General features: G+C 39.8%; 1 protein-coding gene across 16 annotated transcripts in view; it reads right to left on the reverse strand.

Annotated features, from left to right (window-relative positions):
• Positions 1-19,011, reverse strand: part of MAST2 (microtubule associated serine/threonine kinase 2) — a 163,811-nt gene that overhangs the window by 15,267 nt on the left and 129,533 nt on the right. For all 16 annotated transcript variants that reach the window (XM_052667031.1, XM_052667029.1, XM_052667030.1 and 13 more), the window contains 12 exons: positions 18,727-18,936; positions 14,489-14,590; positions 13,421-13,553; positions 11,268-11,329; positions 10,555-10,640; positions 8,894-9,102; positions 8,079-8,217; positions 7,526-7,658; positions 6,322-6,487; positions 5,504-5,605; positions 3,630-3,752; positions 2,198-2,307 (listed from right to left, as the gene is read on the reverse strand). In XM_052667031.1, the coding sequence (XP_052522991.1) occupies positions 2,198-2,307; positions 3,630-3,752; positions 5,504-5,605; positions 6,322-6,487; positions 7,526-7,658; positions 8,079-8,217; positions 8,894-9,102; positions 10,555-10,640; positions 11,268-11,329; positions 13,421-13,553; positions 14,489-14,590; positions 18,727-18,936 (1,575 nt within the window). The remainder of the gene's footprint in view (positions 1-2,197; positions 2,308-3,629; positions 3,753-5,503; positions 5,606-6,321; positions 6,488-7,525; positions 7,659-8,078; positions 8,218-8,893; positions 9,103-10,554; positions 10,641-11,267; positions 11,330-13,420; positions 13,554-14,488; positions 14,591-18,726; positions 18,937-19,011) is intronic.

The raw sequence follows: 19,011 nt of genomic DNA on the forward strand, positions 1-19,011 counted from the left end.
CTGTCCTCCAAAAGCAGCCCAGCACGCCACAGAAACACCAGGATTTTTATGGAAACTCATTGATGTTTGCTTATAACAGCTCTCAAATCCACGGAGAAAAATTCCACAAGCAGACTCCTCCAGCCTGGAAGGCTGGCATCTGCATCTTGAAATCTTACTACACAAATTCAATTCAGTGATAGGCATCACGCTCATGACCCCATTTCATTATCAGCAGTCTATCAGCATTGCCCCGAGCTTCTTTCAGAACAAAAAAGTCCTGCCCTCCTCAAGGAATCTACTATAATGCTGACAGCTTAATGAAAGTGCCTTTCTTGGTTTTACAGCCGTCTTTAAATAATTAAATGATTAAGCAAAAAAAAGCCATCCTTTTAAAACTACACTTGACTGTGGACCTAATTTACATAAGAAGAGATTAATGAAAATAATGTTATTAAAAATTCAGAGCATCAACAAGATAACTATTAATAAATCATATGGCTGAATTGTCAGACAAGAATTTCAAAATATAATGAGCCTTTTATGCCTCCCACATTACAAATGCTGTATAATTTTCCAGGTCTTAAAATAAATTCATTAAAAGTGAACTTTTTCTCTTTGTGGCAAAAACACTGAACTCTAAAGAAAAGCTTCATTCTAACAGAAGAATAATACTTGTGGTGAGAAAAGTCAGAAAAAAGAAACTCTTACACGCTCACGAGAACTTTTTCAAAATCCCAACTAATCCTCAGGTCCAATTTTAAACACACTTTTGGTCATGCAAATCAGGAGCAGCTCCATAAAATTAATGTTAACTGCTACTTAAGCTACTGTAGCCCATCCGAAGACAAAGAAGAATGAAATAGTGCTTCAAAACTGACTGCAACAGTGGAAATCTGGAGGAACTGTCATGAAAAACTGAAATCTTTCAGTGTCCCTAAATAAAATGCTACTTCCGTCTCCCCAAGAAGTTGGAATACTGTTGGTAGGGCAGGCTTAAAAGAGCATTTCTTCTCCTTTCTGTCTCTCCCAAACATAATCTGTTTTATCCAAGCTAAGTGGCGTTTTACTACTTTGAAATATCTGGGATAGCAGTTTTTTATTTCAGATCATCTGAAGCAGAATGAGAGAACTGCACAGGCCTGAGTAAGGCATACTGAATCCAGAAAGCATGGCGAGAAGGAGCATCCCCAGGGCATCCTGTCCATTCCCCTGCCTCAGAACAGAACCACTCTCTTTCAATCACCTGGCAGATGTTTTTCCAACCTGTTCTCAAAAGCCACCAGTGATGGAAATTCTAGCAGCTCCCCAGGCAATCCAGTGCTTAATTAATTTTCAACATTGGAAACTTCTCCTTACCATCTATTGCACAACTCCTTTGCACCCATGTTTCCATACCTATTTTGGGTAGAACAGGAAGAATAATTTACCCCCTTTCTTCTAGAACACTTTAGGTTTTATCCTTTGTAGACCCTGGATAATTCTTTTTGCTTTCCTCCGGACTCTCTTTACCAGTCCACATTTATTTTTGAGAACATTTCTCAGGACAAAGCACTCTAGCTGAGCTGCACCTACTACTAAGCACATAGAAAGGATTACTTCATTTGCCTTGCAGAAAACATTCTTTCCTTCTCCTTATAATAGCTGCTTTTTGCCTCAACAGCCTGGCATATTTAACACACGATCCTTTTCTTTCAAACTGTCACCTCACCTTTTGTTCAAAACAATGAATAGCATAGGTGTAGAACTTTGCATTTACTCTTACTGCATGGGATCCCTTCAATATTAGACCACTATTCCAAAATGTCAACATCAGTCCTCATCCTAATACCACCTTGTCACCTATTAGAACACCCTTTTTAGAACAGCACTGCTCAAAGCAAACAAGCTTTGGACACTCCCTACACCAGCATCCAAGTCGTAGTAAAAACATCACTCAGATACACAACAGACCTCTGCAATGCCCCGCATATTAGCAAAACACTAAGAAACACAAAATGTCATTCACCATTAGCCTTTCACCCACCATCTAGCAGGTCACAAACCACAGAGCTAACAAACACATACAGATTTCTTTCCCTCCTCAGCAAATACTAAACTCTGTGTGATTCCCACATATCATCTGTGTGATTAAAATCTACCTCATACGAAGCACCAAAGCCCCAAAAACAGTGTTCCTCTCTAGATTTGTGTTTTCTACAAGGCAGCATGCTCCTACCTTGCTAAACCTTGGTGAGCACGAGGAAAACTGCCGAATTTCCACATGATCATCATCATTAGTGTCCTCCTCCTCTTCTGAATCCAGGTGTTGGTACCGTTCAGAACGGGCTGCAAACCAGGCATGGCAGATTTCATCAGTGCATGAAGTATTGATATACCTCAAGCAATATGTGCTTACCCCAGAATGGCCTTTGTATCAATTCCTACTTGTCTACTTACAAAAAACTCTAAGTGTTCTTATGCCATGATGTGTATTCTCTATAACAGTGAAACATATTCAGGCAGTTTTGTTCACCCTGTACACATAGCAAGGAAGAATACCTCCTTCCTACTGACTTTATCTTATATCATCAGCTATATTATGCTTGAAATGCTGATACTCAGCACAAATTCTCTGTGTGTCTAATCCTGCAGACCCTTTGTAGTAAGAATATTTCTTCCCTAAGGCACACAATCCTATGGAAAGAAACAAGGAAATAATTCATTGCCCCAATTTCCAATCAACAGCTTTATGATTGCAAGAAGCCTATCCTGCATACATAGATGCAAGCCTTCTTTAAAAAATAAAAATATTTACCCCTCAAAATATTTCCTCTCCTCCCTTCCAGAACTAGAAAAGGATTAGATTTTATGAAAGAAAATGGGCAAGCAGCCAATATGCAAAGCTATTTTTAATGCAAAAAATCTAAACTGCCTCCAAAGAGATTTTGTGCTATGAGATTTGCAGCACTGTAATTCTAAGCCAGCCACATTAGATTTTGCAGAGGGGGACGTTAATAAGTTTGGCTACAGAAAGCTGATAGCTGTACTGAGCCAAATTTACTGCACTGTATCAGCCAGAAAGCTACTTTTATAAATTCTAAAATTTTCTGCATTAGGGTTTGTAACAGCAGTGCCAGCTTTTATCAATGTTTGTGTGAGATACTTCTTGATGTGAGGCTCCCAGCCTTTATACGGTGATTGCACCAAAGTCATCCTGATAACCTGCTGAGCAGGTCCCCTCCCCTAGCTGTACCCCTAGGCTAAAAGCCTGTCCCCCAAACTGGGTTGTGGTTTTTTGTTGGGTTAGCTGAAAACAGCTGATAGGGAAAAAAATATATCACTCAAAAACTCAGGGACGTTGGGTACACCAAACGCTTTGGAAGTACTGTGATAAATGGAGCACAACAAACACAGCATCTCTCTGCTGGGCCACGGCTGGCAAGTTCACAGGCACCACTGAAAGGCCAATTGACTTCAACAGCGACGTTTTTTCATTTAAAACTCATCTGCTTTCAAAGCAGCCTTACTTGGCATTCTACAGAAACTTTCTGAAGTAATTTCCATCCAGCGCTCTATTCAATTTCTAACAATGTCTTATCTTGGACAATTTCAGAAATGAAGTAGGCACAAAAAGTATGATGCAGTTTATGCCTAATCTTCAGTCTTACTGTCAAAATAGCTTGTGTCATCCTCGGACTCCAACTGGGGGATGAATTCAGCTTTCTGCCGAAGTAATCCATTCCAGTCCAAATCCTTAAAGAACCGATGCTGTTTCACTTCAAAGGCACTACCTGAAAGAAGAATCTTTTATTGCAGGCTATTTCTTTCAGCATTTGCATAACAAGAAAAACAAACCCTAGAAATATCAAGAGTGTGCAAGAATGTACCTGAGTACATTTAAGTCGTGCTTTTTCCAGGAATTTTGACAAACAACTCATTCTCAAAGTGGTTATACAGGGTAAAATCTGAATGATATTTCTCCCTTCCTACCTCCTCTTCATATTTAATGACAACACATGACTAAACGGGCAGGAAGACAGCATCTTTTATTACATTCTACAGAAAATTGCAAGATTAAGAACTAATTAACATATTAATTTGAATTTTCCAAACTCTAAATACCACCTTGCTCATAGCTAAATAAAAAGAACAAACTAAAAGGTACTTAGCATGCGAGTAGCTCCGCTTTCACAAACTCATCCATTTGCTTAAATCAAGGCAGGGCTTACGTATCTTCCTGAATTAGTATCTTTTAACTACTATCTTCTGAGTTATTAACCTCGTAAGTACACAAAAGGAAAAACTAAGAAGGATTATCTGCATGCTAGCATGCGGGCTTATTCTTTTTCCAGATGAAATTAATATTCATAAAAGATGCCACTGCCTTTTTTAAAAAGAGAATAGCAGAGGAAAGGAGATGAAAGGTTTGCTGAGTGCCAGTGGCAGTAAGAGATGCCAAGTGGAACAGCAATCTCAGCATTACAGGTATATAAGAAATCAGAAAATCAGTCCATCAACCCATGTTGTAAGGCAAGAAACTCTACATCTTTTCTGTGACAGAAACACCTTTCAAGTACACAGATTTCAAGTAGAAAAAAACATGTGAAAATCATCTGATTATATTATTAATTCATGACCTATTCATCACCCTCATATGCACATGGGTTAGGTCTGCTGAATACATGCCTGTTGTAATTGCTATAATTTTTGGGTTTTTTTATCCTTAAATTGTGGTTTTCCAATCAAAAATCCAAAATTAAATCAGACAAATCAAGTCAACAAAACAGATAACCTGTCCAACCCACGTTGGACAAATGATTTTAAAACAAGTGGGCTGTTGAAGTTTGTTGGTATTTCTTTACTACCAGGAAATGAGAAGCATTGGCTCGCAAAACTTCAAATCTGATATTATAATACAGAAAGATTAACATACGTATCTGACTTTGCCAAACAGATTATCAGACTTTGTTGCATGTTTGGAGGATTCTCCAGTAGCCCTCTAAGAACACGTGAGTTTTCATTTATTTTATTACGCCCATGAGCTCACTTCAGTGTAGGGGATTAAGCCCCCAGTTGAAGGAATTGCAAAGAAATCTGATCATGCACTGCTCGAATTGAGGCAAAATCCTCAAGCCTGAACTAGAACGGAAGAGATTTGAGAAGTTACATTGCGAACTTGATGGTGCCCTTTCCTTGTTTTCCAGACAATACAGTAGTATTTCTTAGAATCATAGGAAGGTTGGTGGAGAGAACCTTCAAGATCATTGAGCTCCAACCCCCTGCCTTGGGCTGGCTGCCCCCACCAGATGAGGCTGCCCGGGGCACCATCCAGCCCAGCCTTGGGCACCTCCAGGGATGGGGCACCACATTCTCTGGGCAGCCTGCCTGAACTGTGTGCGCATTACTTTTCAGAGCTTCATCAAATCCAGCATAAAGCTTTCCCCAGCTCTATACCAGGATTTTTCAACACGGATTGGTGTGCCTCACAGCCACAGTAGCTTCTTTTCATGCTTCTGGCATTTCCTATACGCTAGGCCCCTACCTGTCCCCATTCTTTCCAGAGGATTCTGGCGGAGGAGCTTAGAAATGAGGTCCTGGGCATCTGGCGGCAGTGCATCATCACCTTCTGGCCAGGCAATTTCATCTGGGGACAAAACAAGACTTGACATTTTCTACCTACTTCATGACCAATTTGAATAACCATTCACATTCCTACACCGTAAAATGCAGTGCTCAGTACTTCCCCAGAATTGCAAATACCTTGAATTCAGCAGCTTGCATACTTAACATAATTCAAGCATTGACATTTTCCAAAATGCATAAAATCCAGCCTCAGCTAGAGCTGCTGTCAATCCAAGCACTGCTTGTGGAGGAGAAAAAAGCATTAAGAACTCTATTAATAAAGTATGAAATGGGACTTCCATGACAATCCATAAACAATGACACTGACAATACTGTGGCTGTACCTCATGCCCACACATTCCACACTAGTTAGACTTGGAACAGAGTGAACAATTTGCAGGTAAGCATTTCATACATTAAGTTTATTTCTTCACTGAAATTCACTTCTTACAAAGGATATTTGCCGAGTGTGTTAAAAATGTACTGTTTCAGAAAGCACTCCCAATAGGAAATGTTTTCAGTGGCATATTCATTGAGAAATGACAGAGCTATTAAGCTAGATAGTACTCGACAATTTTCAATAGCTGGAATCAAGACAGATGTTACTTTGACACAAAGATAAATGCTTGCAAATTAAAAAGCCTTTGCTTTACATCTAGTCTTTCCTGAGCAAACTATCGAACCTCAATATTTTCAAGCATTTACTTTGCAGCAGAACAGGAGAGAAGAGAAACATACCACTGATCACTTGTCCAAACAGCTCCTCAGGTGTGTCACCAAAGAAAGGAACGCAGCCAACCAGAAACTCGTACAGGATGACTCCCATGGCCCACCAGTCCACCGGCTTCCCGTAGCCCTGCCGGAGGATCACTTCTGGGGCAATGTATTCCGGAGTCCCACAGACCTCGAGGGAAACACACAAGAAAGCAATCACCTTCAGATTGCCAAATTCAAATCATATTCTGTCTGCATATATCTATCTGCTTGACGGATTGCTACTGGTATGACTATATTTATCAGGGACTGAATTTTTCACACAACTCCCACTTCTCTGCATCAGCAGAATTTAGTCCCACTGATGCAGAATTAGCAACTCAGCGTGGTGATGAACGTCATCATTTAAACTTGGGACGTACAGCTGGCACAACCGCTAAGGACTTCATGTTGGAAGTGCCAGGTTGCCTTGGGCTTCAAATCAACAACAGAAGCAAAACAGCTGTAAAAAAACATAATACTGCAAAATGCAAGACCATGAACTAGTGACCAGAGAACACCTGCTACAAAAAATACCATGATTCAGAAGCAAAAGGAGACATGGTCCCGTGTGTGCTCTTAGTTTACCACAGGATGATTATGAATTAACACTAGGCACAGAAAAACAAGAAAATTCTGCTGTGATCCTAGGTATTTTCAGAAGAGATAAGCACTTTTTAATCCCATTATACATGGCACCAGAAACCTGTATCCAGAATATATTATATAGTTCCTGTTAAAGATGCCCAGGAAATCAAGCTGAAACAGGTGCATGGAAGAGCTATTAATTAATCAAAGGAAAATCTATCCCATTATCTAAAAGAACTTGGCTGGTTAAGCCTAGCAAAATGAAGGCTAAGGGGGAAAGAGACCCCTAGCAAACACCATGGCAATGAAAACCAATTATTAAGCCATCAGACAAAATTACAAGAGCCTATAGGAACTTGCCACAAACTTTCTAAGCACCAGAAGGGGGAGACTGCGAAACAACCTTCCAGCAAAAGCTGTATTACATCCCTAAAAGAACTGCTGCAGCCCAGAGCACACCTTTGATGTCCTGAACTAAGAGCTGAAGCACACCACTTTAAAACAAGGAACTGAAACAAAAAACAATACAAACTGGTGCACAGGTAGAAGAAAGGACTCATATCTTTTCCTCCCATTGTAAAAACAGTAAGCTCAAGCTTACCTGCTTGTCCAGAAATTCCCTGGTATCCTTTTCAATGTGTCCCTCATAAAGGTTAGTTGTAAGACTCATTAACCCAATTTTAGACAGTCCAAAGTCTGTAAGTTTAATGTGACCCATGGAAGTTATCAGGAGACTAGAAGAAAGAGAAGCAAAATAATCCAACATTCAATTCATTGTTTCCCAAAATGAATTAAAAACAGAAGAACACAAGGCAATGCTAAGCATGTTCCCAGTGTTCTCATAAACTCCTGGAATAAACCTCCTATGAAACAGAACATCGTGGAGCAGGCAGGCAGAATTCAGGTGGCTTTCTGCCATATTTCAGCAGTGGAGCAACAGCTCTAAGGTAATATTTGAAGATGTTCATCCTATTCCCTCTGTGTCTGCTTTCTAAGTTCTACACATCAATAGCAAGAGACTCCCTAAAACCTCCTGCATGTTAGATGTCATCAAGAATTGGTACTGCCTCTAGCCACCTTATGCTCTTGCCCATGAAGAAAGCCTCTGAAGAACAGGCTCTCATCGTAAAGCTTTGGAAGAGTTCAAGACTTACTTGTCAGGTTTTAGGTCACGGTGCACAATCCCATAATTGTGTAGGTACTCCAATGCTAGAACAGTCTCAGCAAAATACATCCTCGCCATATCAACAGGCAGGGCACCGATGTTCTTGAGAAGTGTCGCACAGTCACCCCCTAGAAATAAGTTCCAAATACGGCACAGTGAAATGGCAAGTGTCAGCAACAAAAAAGAATGGCTACAGCACAACAGTACTAGATAACTACAGACAGCTTCCCAAAATCTGTCTCCTTCAACCTTGTTATATGGAACTCAAAACTCCCTCTTGAACTTCAAATAAATACAAAAATCTTAGTGCTACGGATTCAGCCATACCATCCCCTAAGAGAGCAGGAGGATCTCTTTCCAGTGAGGACTGGAAAGTTCATACTGACTTCTGACCCCAGCAGCTTTTCTACATGTGGCTTTATAATTCCTCATCTCCACTGTGATCACGTTGGATTAGTCACTGGGATTCAGAAATGAAGTATCTTCTTATGCCAAGCTATACTAGGGGTAGAATGACTCACTTCTCCAGCCAAAGCAGTCCATATACTCTTACTTAAAAGGATTTCATCACCTCCCTTGTAGCTGCAGGGTTGACTGACCTCACTCTAAGCGAAGAAAGAAACAGCACACACCTAAGATATTCTTCCCATTTTCTGCAATCAGAGCAGTGTGCTGTATCACATCCAAAAGTACATTTCTTATAAATCACTTGGAAACAGCATCCTTTGAGATGAAACACGCTGTATACAGGCTACGTGTACATCCTAAGAGCCATTTGCTCTTTGTAGGTTATGACAAACATACCTTCCACGTACTCCATAACCATGCACAGATGGCGCTTGGTCTCAAAGGAGCAGAACATGCTGACTACAAAGGGGTTCTCAGCAAATGTCAAGATATCCCTCTCAACAAATGCCTGCTGGATCTGGTTCCTCAAAATTAGGTTCTGTTTGTTGATCTTCTTCATGGCAAAACGTTGACGGGTGGTCTTGTGGCGCACCAAATACACCGCTCTGGAAAATCACATACCAAGAAAAAAGTTCCACTTTCTGTTTGAACTATTTAAAAAAACAGTGGATGATTAATTCTTTCGGATGGATTCTGATTGGCTATCTGTGAATCCACAAAATCTCATCTCATTGCCTATCTTCTCCTCTAGAAAATGAGCAACGCCACAATGCTGCCCTTCAAAACCTATTCTGCCTTTGAGAATTACGGAACATTTTTGTTGATGTGGCTAAAAAGGAAAATTATATATTTCAGGCACAAATATCACAAATTTCTTTAAGTATCAGTGCGATGGGGCTTATATTTTTCAACACTATAGTCACTATAGTCACTAAAAAAAAAGAAAGAAAAAAGTCCAAAAAAAGTATGAAATCAGCATGATTGCTTTCCAAACTCCATAAAATTAACTTGATGCAACACTGTCACCAGGGATTTCCTTCAGTATCTCTTACATTTCTATCATTTGCAGATCATTAGATTCCTGCACATTAATAATACAGTTTGCAAATAAAATTTTCATCCAGTTTCCCTGCCTGATTGAATCAGTACTTGCTTCCTTTTCTCTAGAGTATATTACATTTAACATGGTATTTTGTCTCACAAGCAGCTGACTATAAAACACACCCAGCATGGAGACAGGAATAAGTAACAGCAGAACTACACCTCTCCCCACTTTTTGAAAATTTATGTTTAAACCATGGAGGCTAAGCAGATATACGACTGAAAACATACAAAAGCTTCTTATCTGACAATATGGAGCTTCAACATGCTCCATCATGTCTTCAAAGACCAACAGCACTCTTACAGTATGACAGATTTCAGCAGATTCGCCCCAATGTATTTGAAGAGCTCACAAACAGCCACAAAAACATAATCATAAATAGAAGAATGGAAAACTATAAACAAAGCCTTCCTCAATGTTCCTGCTGTTTGACTGAGTCACTAATAACATTTAACTACAGAATGTTACCCACACCCACTGCGGTAGCCTTCATACAAACAGAAATCACAGGACTTCAATACTCAGCACTGAAGGAAATTCAGGCAGGGAGGCCTTGATAAGCAGTAAAGAAATGGGTACAAAATAATTTTCTTAGACTCTTAAAACTCCCTTAAAAAAAAAAACCCAAAACTACCACCGCCCATTGTTTAGGAAATCCCACAGTAAACTAGGGGGGTGGGTGAACTATCAGTTCAGTACAATGTTAAGGCTGTCATAGTTGGGAACTACTTCCAGGTATGGGGGTATAGGGTAAGAAATCCAGAACACATAAAAGAAATGGCATCTCAACCAAGAACACAGAAGACATCACAAGTGTGGAACTCAAGACCTCGGCAAAATTCATTTATGCTTCGGGCCCAACAAAATCCATTCACTTCCTTAGCTTTGCTATAATGCCTTGCTGGGTAGAATGACAGCAGTATTTTCTTCTGAAACAAAACCTAGAACGTCTTACCCATAAGCACCATTACTGATCAGTTTAATAGTTTCAAACTCCTCTTCGGATGGAGTTTTCTTTGACTGGACGGAGGCTCCACGGCTCTGGGGAAAGAAGGCAAAGAAGAAGAAATGAGGAGTGCAGGAACAACTTCACTCTATATGCCACTTCTTTCTGTCCATTTCTTCTTTGAGTATCATTCATCCAATCTCAATCCATCTCTAAAGCTCAGGAGCCCTCAGCTTTGGGATAACTGTCAGTACTCCCAGCAGCCAGCACCTTCGCCCCACAAGCATTAGCATGGTAAATCAGAGGGCTTGGACCTTTTCCAATATTATTTAAGTACAAATAAACTAAAAAGCTACACACGTTTGAAAATTAATGAGTTATATAACTAGGTTTTTCCACCAGTTGATACTAATGTCATCTCTCTTCAATTCTCATCATGTTTTACAAATGCAAATAAAGTTTCTCCAAATGATTCTTATGCGCAACTTGAAGAAACATCAACAAAATCTGATGCTAATGCCTGTTTGCATCTTCAATGATTTCACCTCCACACGGTTTTTATAAGTATATACTTTAGTTCTAATGTGCACTTTTGAATGTCAGCACTTTTCTCCTCTTTTAATTAAAATTACTTTGCATTATCATTCATCCTTTATTGCAGACTACCTCTTTGCAGAGAAAAAAAAGAGCGCCAGACAGTATTGAGTGTATTACTGCTTTACCTCGACTGAATCATCTGTCTCAGGAGTGTCTGGGCTGTCATAGCTATTCAGCTGGGCCATTTCTGAAAAGAAAGAGGAGAGATTACTCCTAATGATCTCAATCAAACACTATTCTCTTTGTTTGTACAAGACAAACAGGATTTCAATGGGTGCTTGTAGATTATGAAGGACATACTTCCCCCCCTCCATAAAAAGTCACCCCAATTATATACTGCTAACCTTTAACATCCTGTAAACTGTAGGCAATCTTTTATATACAGGTTAATATAATTAATTGCCCTAATCTCAGCATCACTTATTCTAGATGGTTTCTAAAATAAGCAACAAATGCAAGTTAGGGGAAACTGCTGGCTAGGTAATGTTAAACCTATTCCAAGCATATTGCCCCGTGGCACCTCTGTCCTCCAGAAAAGAAAGAATTACATTTCATACAACCTCTCTCCATGAAATGTGTCTGAGTTTGCAAAACGCTGAGTAGCAGCTAACTGTGAGAAATGCAGTTAGTTTAGGCAACTCAGCTGTCTTAGGAGATGCTATAAACTTTGCAGAACTAAATCCTACATTAACTACTGGTCTCTGAACAGACATCACTGACATTTCTGGGTGCCCTCCTTACAGAAAGGAAATAAGGCACCTTGACATCTCCACACATTTCTAAAGAAAATTTGACTTTAGTAAGGGGAATTAGTGATGGAAAGGTTCTCTCCCATGACAGGGATCAAAGAAAATTTCTCTTTAATGTCAGATTTCAACAAATGCTATTAAATTGCATTTAGCAATCTTTGGTATAAATTTTCCCGAAGAGCTCTTCACTTGAAGTCAACCTGTCACTGTCATTCGGGTAAACACCGTACAAGTTAAACTAGACCTATCCAGACTACTAATTTATGCTAAAATTATGCTCTCTTGAGGAAACAAAAAGTGCGGTTCAATCGCTGAAATATTCTGCAGCAATCTCCAGTCTCTGTCACACTTTCTATTGTTGCTGAGCAAGCCATGCGTGCTCGTGAAACTTGTCATAGGAGAAAGTCAGTTAGCAAAGTGCCAGACAGAAATATTAACTCACAAATTCCAAAGTCAGGATCTTCTGGGGCCATCTACATTTACAACATATTCAAGTTACTGTTTGCAATTCTGGGACCTAGCAGAAAAGCTGTTACTTTCTTCTAAAACATTACTCATACAGGAACCTGAAAAGCACTGTAATCTCACAGACCTGACCAAACCTGGATGAAACAGGTAAAAAGAAAATTTGTATGGCTTCTTAGAAGTGAATGAAATGTTGAAGCGCAATATCCAACATTTCTTAAAGCTGGAAGGAGTAAAATAAATCATCTTCATCACAAACTAGACTTACTCTGAATATAAATTCATGTTAATTATCATGAACTGTCTGGGAAAATATCTTTTGGGAACAGAAATAAACACTTTTATATCCAAGAGAACTCCCAATTAACTGACGTTATGTTTATAACAGACCTACTTTAGAAAATTCAGAATATATCAACTCTCCACTGAATCATGCATCGATATTGCTGCTATTCTCACATGAAGTATTCAGTTATCAGACAATCCAACGAGGCACTCTTCCTCCTACTCTGGTGATGCACTGTGTTGGATATAATCTAGTCTTTTCGGTTTCACTGCTATTTAAGATGTAGAAATACAAACATTCCACTCAAAAATCTGCACTAACCCTGGCTTCTCATGGAAAACCTCAACTTCTCCCAGAGAGGACAACAGATGAACTGAACAAATGACTGAATCCAACTCAGTAGCACTCCAGCAGTGGCAGAACAGAAATAATATATTTAATTTTAGTGACCAATAGCCCAGAGAAAACAGTTACATCATAAAGCCATCTTCTATCATTTTTTTAGCTATAATACAGGCAGGCATTATTAACACCATAAGTAAAGAACTGTCAATTGTGATGCGTGGTCCTTAACCCAGCAATACTCCTCTGAGATGTGGGGATGGAAAGGACAGTCTGGAATTTGACAGCAAACAGGAAAATAAAGAAAAATGGCCTATAAGTTAACTAACAATAATAAAAAAAAAGGCTCCTTGAGCTTGTGATGACCAGGAGTTAAGAGTCTGGAGATCTGGTTATCCTCTCAATAGTGTGGTGAGTACAAAACTGGAGCTCTCACCCTCCAGGGGATCCCTGGTGAGTCCCAGCTGGCTGATAATGTATCGAGGAATGTCGCACTTAATTCCTTGTCCTTCCTTGGCATGGCCTTCTGCTGCTTCTAACAAGTGGTAGAACTCTTCAGGATCAAACTCCTAAAGCAAGGTGGTGAGACAGACAGAAAGAGGGGCACATGATTCAGCTTTACAATTACAAGATTGCTATACAGGATTGAGAGAGAGAGAGAGAGAGAGAGAGAGAGAGAGTGGGTTGAATTATCTGGATTCCTCAGAAACACTCAAAGCTAATTCTGGGCTCAGCAAGCATTTCATCCTGCTCTGCAAAAATAGTGCACATCTATAGTTTGCTGGTTGTATATCTGCCATTCAAAACATGACAAGGACAGCAGGAATGTTAATGAAAACCAAACTATCAGATAATATGGTCATCATAATGTAAGTGTTAACCTGGACCCCCAGCTTACCTTTGCCATTGAGATGTCCTAATGAGAGGTCTAAAGAGAGCTCAAGTATCTTTTGCCCTCTCTGACAGGTGAGATAAGCCAATATGAAGCTCTCCTACTTTCAAATACCACTTCTAATCAAACCATAAACCCATTCACCTCATTTTGTAACAGTCCCAATATTAGAAATCACTAATAGAATTGTTAATAAAATTACTAATCTACCAGCAGAATATTTCAACCTCTGTATAAGAAACACTGTTACAGGGTAGGTGGTGGGTTATCCTATCAGCTCAGGTTTGGTATACTGGGAAAGCAAAGATTATAAGCAGGTGTGATCTCTTTTACTGCACCAATAGATATAGTTGGAAATCTAGAACAACATTTGGGTGCAAGAGCACTGCTGCAAGATCACAAAATTACCATAGTTCTGCCCCTACAAACCTCATCATTCATCATTTGAGAGCAATGAGGAAGGAAGATTCTTCCAAAATTTTTTAGTGAAATGTTAACAAATTACCCCCCTCCCCCCAAAAAAAGGAAAATTGATTTAATTTCCATGAGAATGTAAAGCCTTCTCTTGTGTTCCTTATCTCCTGAGGTGTCTCTCCCAAGGCCCAGACTCACCAGGCACTCCAGCAGCCGAGCTGGTCGCGCTATGATGATCATCAGCTTCTTTACCAGTTGGGTAACAAAGGCAACCTCGGAGCTCTCGGATCGCTCGTGGGCCTGTGGAGAGCAGCACATCACACTGTGTCCTAGCAGAGAACTCCTCATTTATATATGTCAAAGCTCAGTCGCTGTAATTCAGCAGCAAAGTCATGACGGAGTCAGGCCAGGCAATGATCTCAGCTCACTCAAGGATGCCAAGTTACATACAGCTTTCCCATTCCAACTGACTCCTTTTATCATGGAAGAGCTATTTCGAAGGCTTTACTTGCATTATATCACCTTTAAGTTGTATTTGATATGATGTGGTCTTTTTTTTTTTTGTAATGAAAACAGGATTAATGATTTTTTCAATTTTACCTTCCACACGATGCTGAAATCTAGACAATGACCAACAGCTACACCTATTTTCAGGCTGTGCATTCAGCTGGAATTCCAACTACTTCTGTTCATCATCACGGAAAACCTGAACTTTGTTTTCTCTCAGTTCCATTTCATAAACCCTGCCTAACAACTCCAGCACTGTACTGCATGCTATGGTGTACGAAGCACACCAACAAAGAACATACAGAAACCTAACTCAGAGACTTTACTCCTGTCCTCTCCTTTTGATTTGCGGGACTTGATATGAACTCAGTGTTCAGTGTTCAAGGGGAAGGAGGGAGATGCCTTTTTACAACAGTAAATACATTAAAATGAGTAAAGTAGAAAGCAAAGACAAATTTGAGCACCAAACCCATGCAACCCCAATTAACTCTTCTTTTGCTCAAAACCTTTCTGGCTACATAGGGAGTCCTGAAACACAAATAACAGAATATTTCACTGTAAGGTGACAAAAGATGGTTCCAGGGACATGAAAAAACCTCTGAAATGAAGTATAGCTTTTTCTTTCCAAGGTCAAAAAACAGGCTTTAGCATACTCACAAAGTCCAGAACTTAACCAATGTTCTTATGCTGGCAATGAGCCAGTAGTTGCTTATAGGAGTGATATTTTATCAACGTGCAGCAAGAAATGAAAAGGCTTGTTTAGCATTGTTCATTAAAACCACCTAAGAAAAAGACATATATGGCTAAGAAGCCAAAACACACATGAAATCACCTGGAAGAACAATAAAACACAGGGAGATAGAAATTCATAGCTAGAAAAACCACATAATTGCTAGTTCATCATCTGAAAACAGCATCAGAGATGCTTCCTGGTAATAAGAGTCTTACAAAAAAATATTTTGAAAGCATTGAAATAAATTGAGATTTTTTTTAGACGATATTTTCTAATTATAAAACACAGAATAACCAAAATGAAGGTGCTTAGTATTCACTCAGTGCTCCTTAATGCAATATCCAAACTCGTAAGTTACAATATGAATTCTATAAAGAAATTAATGCTTTCATAGCTGAAAAGCCACTCCAGATCACCAGGGGTTAGCTGCTTTGGAATGAATAAATAAAACATCAACAACTTTGTATTATATGAAACACGAGACATGCAATTGGAATATCCTTTCCCCCCTTGCATATTATGAAAATAGATGTATATACATTTATGGCATCTGCTTATGGTGCTGAAGCAAACTTATTCTTTTTAATCAAGTCCTTTTGTTTTCTCTCTTTCTCATCTTCCCCAGCTCAGGCAAAATAATTTAAAAACGTAACTAATGTAATCAGGTGTCTGTGATGAAAATGAGAAGCCAGACCATGACTGCCAAACGAGAAAGAAAAGGGAAAAAAACAACACCACAACAGAGTAGAGGATAGCAAAAATGAAACACAACTTGGAACAGCCACTCAGCCTTCATCTCTGCACAGCGCTGCTCGTCCAAGATCCACAGCACTGCCTCTTCTTGCTTCCTTCTCCCCCAGGACAGCTCTGACATCCCTACAGACGTCTTGTTTAGCAGCTGTCCCAGCAGTGTCCCCAAAGCAGGCAGGGTTATATAGTGCTGCTGCCTCCATGTGTCTTGGTGTGATGTGGGACACCTCATTAGCAGCTCCCAATGACGACACGCTTGTCTGAAGGTTGGCAGTGTCATTTCAGGGTCCCCCCCCCCGCCTCTCGAGGGGAGGGGAGAGGAGCTGCGGGGCTGTGGGAGAGGCTGATGCCATTCCTGCACACATTGCCAGTGACACGTGTACAGGAGGAAGCGAGGGGTAATTTACAAACCGATTCCCTTATCTGAAAGACCCATCCGTCACTAACTGTAGCCACTGGGGCATGAAATTAAAATCACCATCCTCCCCTGGGGTTTCACGGGACCAGTAACCGGGATATGCAAGTCACAACGCTGTAATTGAGCTAATATACAGATGGAAACCAAAACAATAGACCTGCAGTGCCAAGAAACAATAAATTTACACTTAGGCTCATATTAAGAAAGCAATTCCAATCAGAGTATCAATTTTCCAATGTGCAGTATCACTGAACATAGTGTAATACCACTACCTTCCTCTTTTCCTTTTGTTGAATGCACAGAAATACCTGCAGTCCTTCATTCCCTCCTCCCAGTGGCTGAGCCTACATAAAGCCATGGAACTTTTGGGTAGTGTTCCTTGTTCTTTGGCATGGAGGCACTTCAACCAAGAAAACAATTCCTATCACCTTTTTCATAAGGAACCTGAGCTCCTGTTCTATCTCCTAAGCAACCCCCCATGCTAATGGAATCACAGAATCAACAAGGTTGGAAAAGCCGTCCAAGATCATCCAGTCCAGCCGTCCACCTATCACCAATACTTCCCCCCTAAACTTAAGGTCCCTTAGTACATCATCTAAACATTTCTTCAACACAATATATAAATAACCAGACATCCTCTTTTTTTCCAATAGCTATTTTAAATGTAAAGGATAGCATCCAAGTTCATGTTTCCCAAAGTAAAGAAAAGCTATTTCATTTTCTACTTCAGGATCGTTTCAGTGATGCAATAAGCAATAACAGTGACTAAAAGACAGCATTTCACGCTCCAAACGAGAAAGTATCTCATTTGCCATAACTAATGAGATTTGTTGGCATTTTATTACAAAAGCCAAGATCTAGAAACCTTAAAAGCTTTCTGGCTTGGTATATTTAAACAGCTCATTATTTACATATCCAATTACTCTATGCTACAGATACATTTTCACAACATAAAGTAGCCTCAACCTGCAACCTATTTAATGGAGTGTTCTTTCTGTGGTTTGAAATTACTGTGTGAATTTCACAGTAAAATTCTATGAAAATCTGTGGGCCTTCCTGATAGTTCCTGAGCTACCACTACTCATTTCCTCACTGACCAAGCAGTCACCTTCTCAATCTTTCACATTTTATAAAAATATACCATAAGACTATATATCCTACTGCACAGACCACCAAGTGAAGGACTTCTGGGGTTGTTTTTTTGTTTGTTTTTTTGGGGTTTTTTTGGGTTTTTTTTTTTTTGAGATTCTACTTGATCTTATTTCTATAGCATACAACTGATTCTAGGTCTCCCAGTGACAGTCAATATCTGAACCTGTTATTTTTGCAAATCCTGTACTTGCGGCTTGCTATCTCCTTAAATCAAAGCAGAGAATTAGAAAGATGTTCCCAAACAGAGGTCCAAACCCTGCAATAAGTAACAGCACTGACTGCTCACAACAGCTACAGCATAATATTAACTTCAAAAAATCCCTCAGAATTTATCTTAAAGGAAAAGAGCAATTTTAATGAGCAGCTGAAGCATACTGAGCACACATTAAAATTGTGCCCCCTTGTGTATTTTCAAATGCTTTGAACACCACAAAACACATCGAAGTAGTAAAAAAATTACCCACAACTGAATTAAGTTCAACTCAGGAAAATCTTTTATGAAAAATTTATAGCAACACTACAAACTGTGGTGCTTTCACTCCTTGAAGGCACTATTGTAATTAATAAGTCATTCACAGTCCTGAAGTACATGAAAGAAAAGTTCAGTAATTTCCTTCATCTGTATGAACCCAATTTTCATAAACTGTGAAGACTGCCTTTGACTTACTCACATGCATATTTAGCCTTTGTACAGAGATGTACACAGGTGAAATGACCTGCTTAAATCCGCCCATGGTGCATCAACAGCGCTTTGGAACGCCCCACGCCTCCTGACACCCCTCCCCACTGCCCTTCCCCTCTCCTGAAATCAAAGCTCTGCCTTATTGTCTACAGCTTCCATCACCATAACATATTCTACTTCTCAAGAGCACTTACATCCTGGAGAAGTTTCTCCAAGTTTTCCTGCAGCTCATAGAAATAGCGAGAAGTAATGAGACCTTCACGTGACTTATCTAGGCAGTCTCTAGCCAGCTCAATAACTTGATGGTGGATGAAACTTAGGACCCCATCTGCTAATTGCAGCACGTTCTCTGGAGCATTGGAGGCAATAAACTCCGCCAGCCGCTCTTCCATCTGCGCTGTGGCCTAAGAGTACAGAATAAACAAATTATTCTTAAAATCTGACTATCCCAAAGTCTAAACATAGACAAGTAGGGTTCT

The sequence above is a fragment of the Tympanuchus pallidicinctus genome, unplaced genomic scaffold (assembly GCF_026119805.1).
Source record: "Tympanuchus pallidicinctus isolate F22 unplaced genomic scaffold, pur_lepc_1.0 scaffold7, whole genome shotgun sequence".
Classification (NCBI taxonomy): Eukaryota; Metazoa; Chordata; class Aves; order Galliformes; family Phasianidae; genus Tympanuchus; species Tympanuchus pallidicinctus.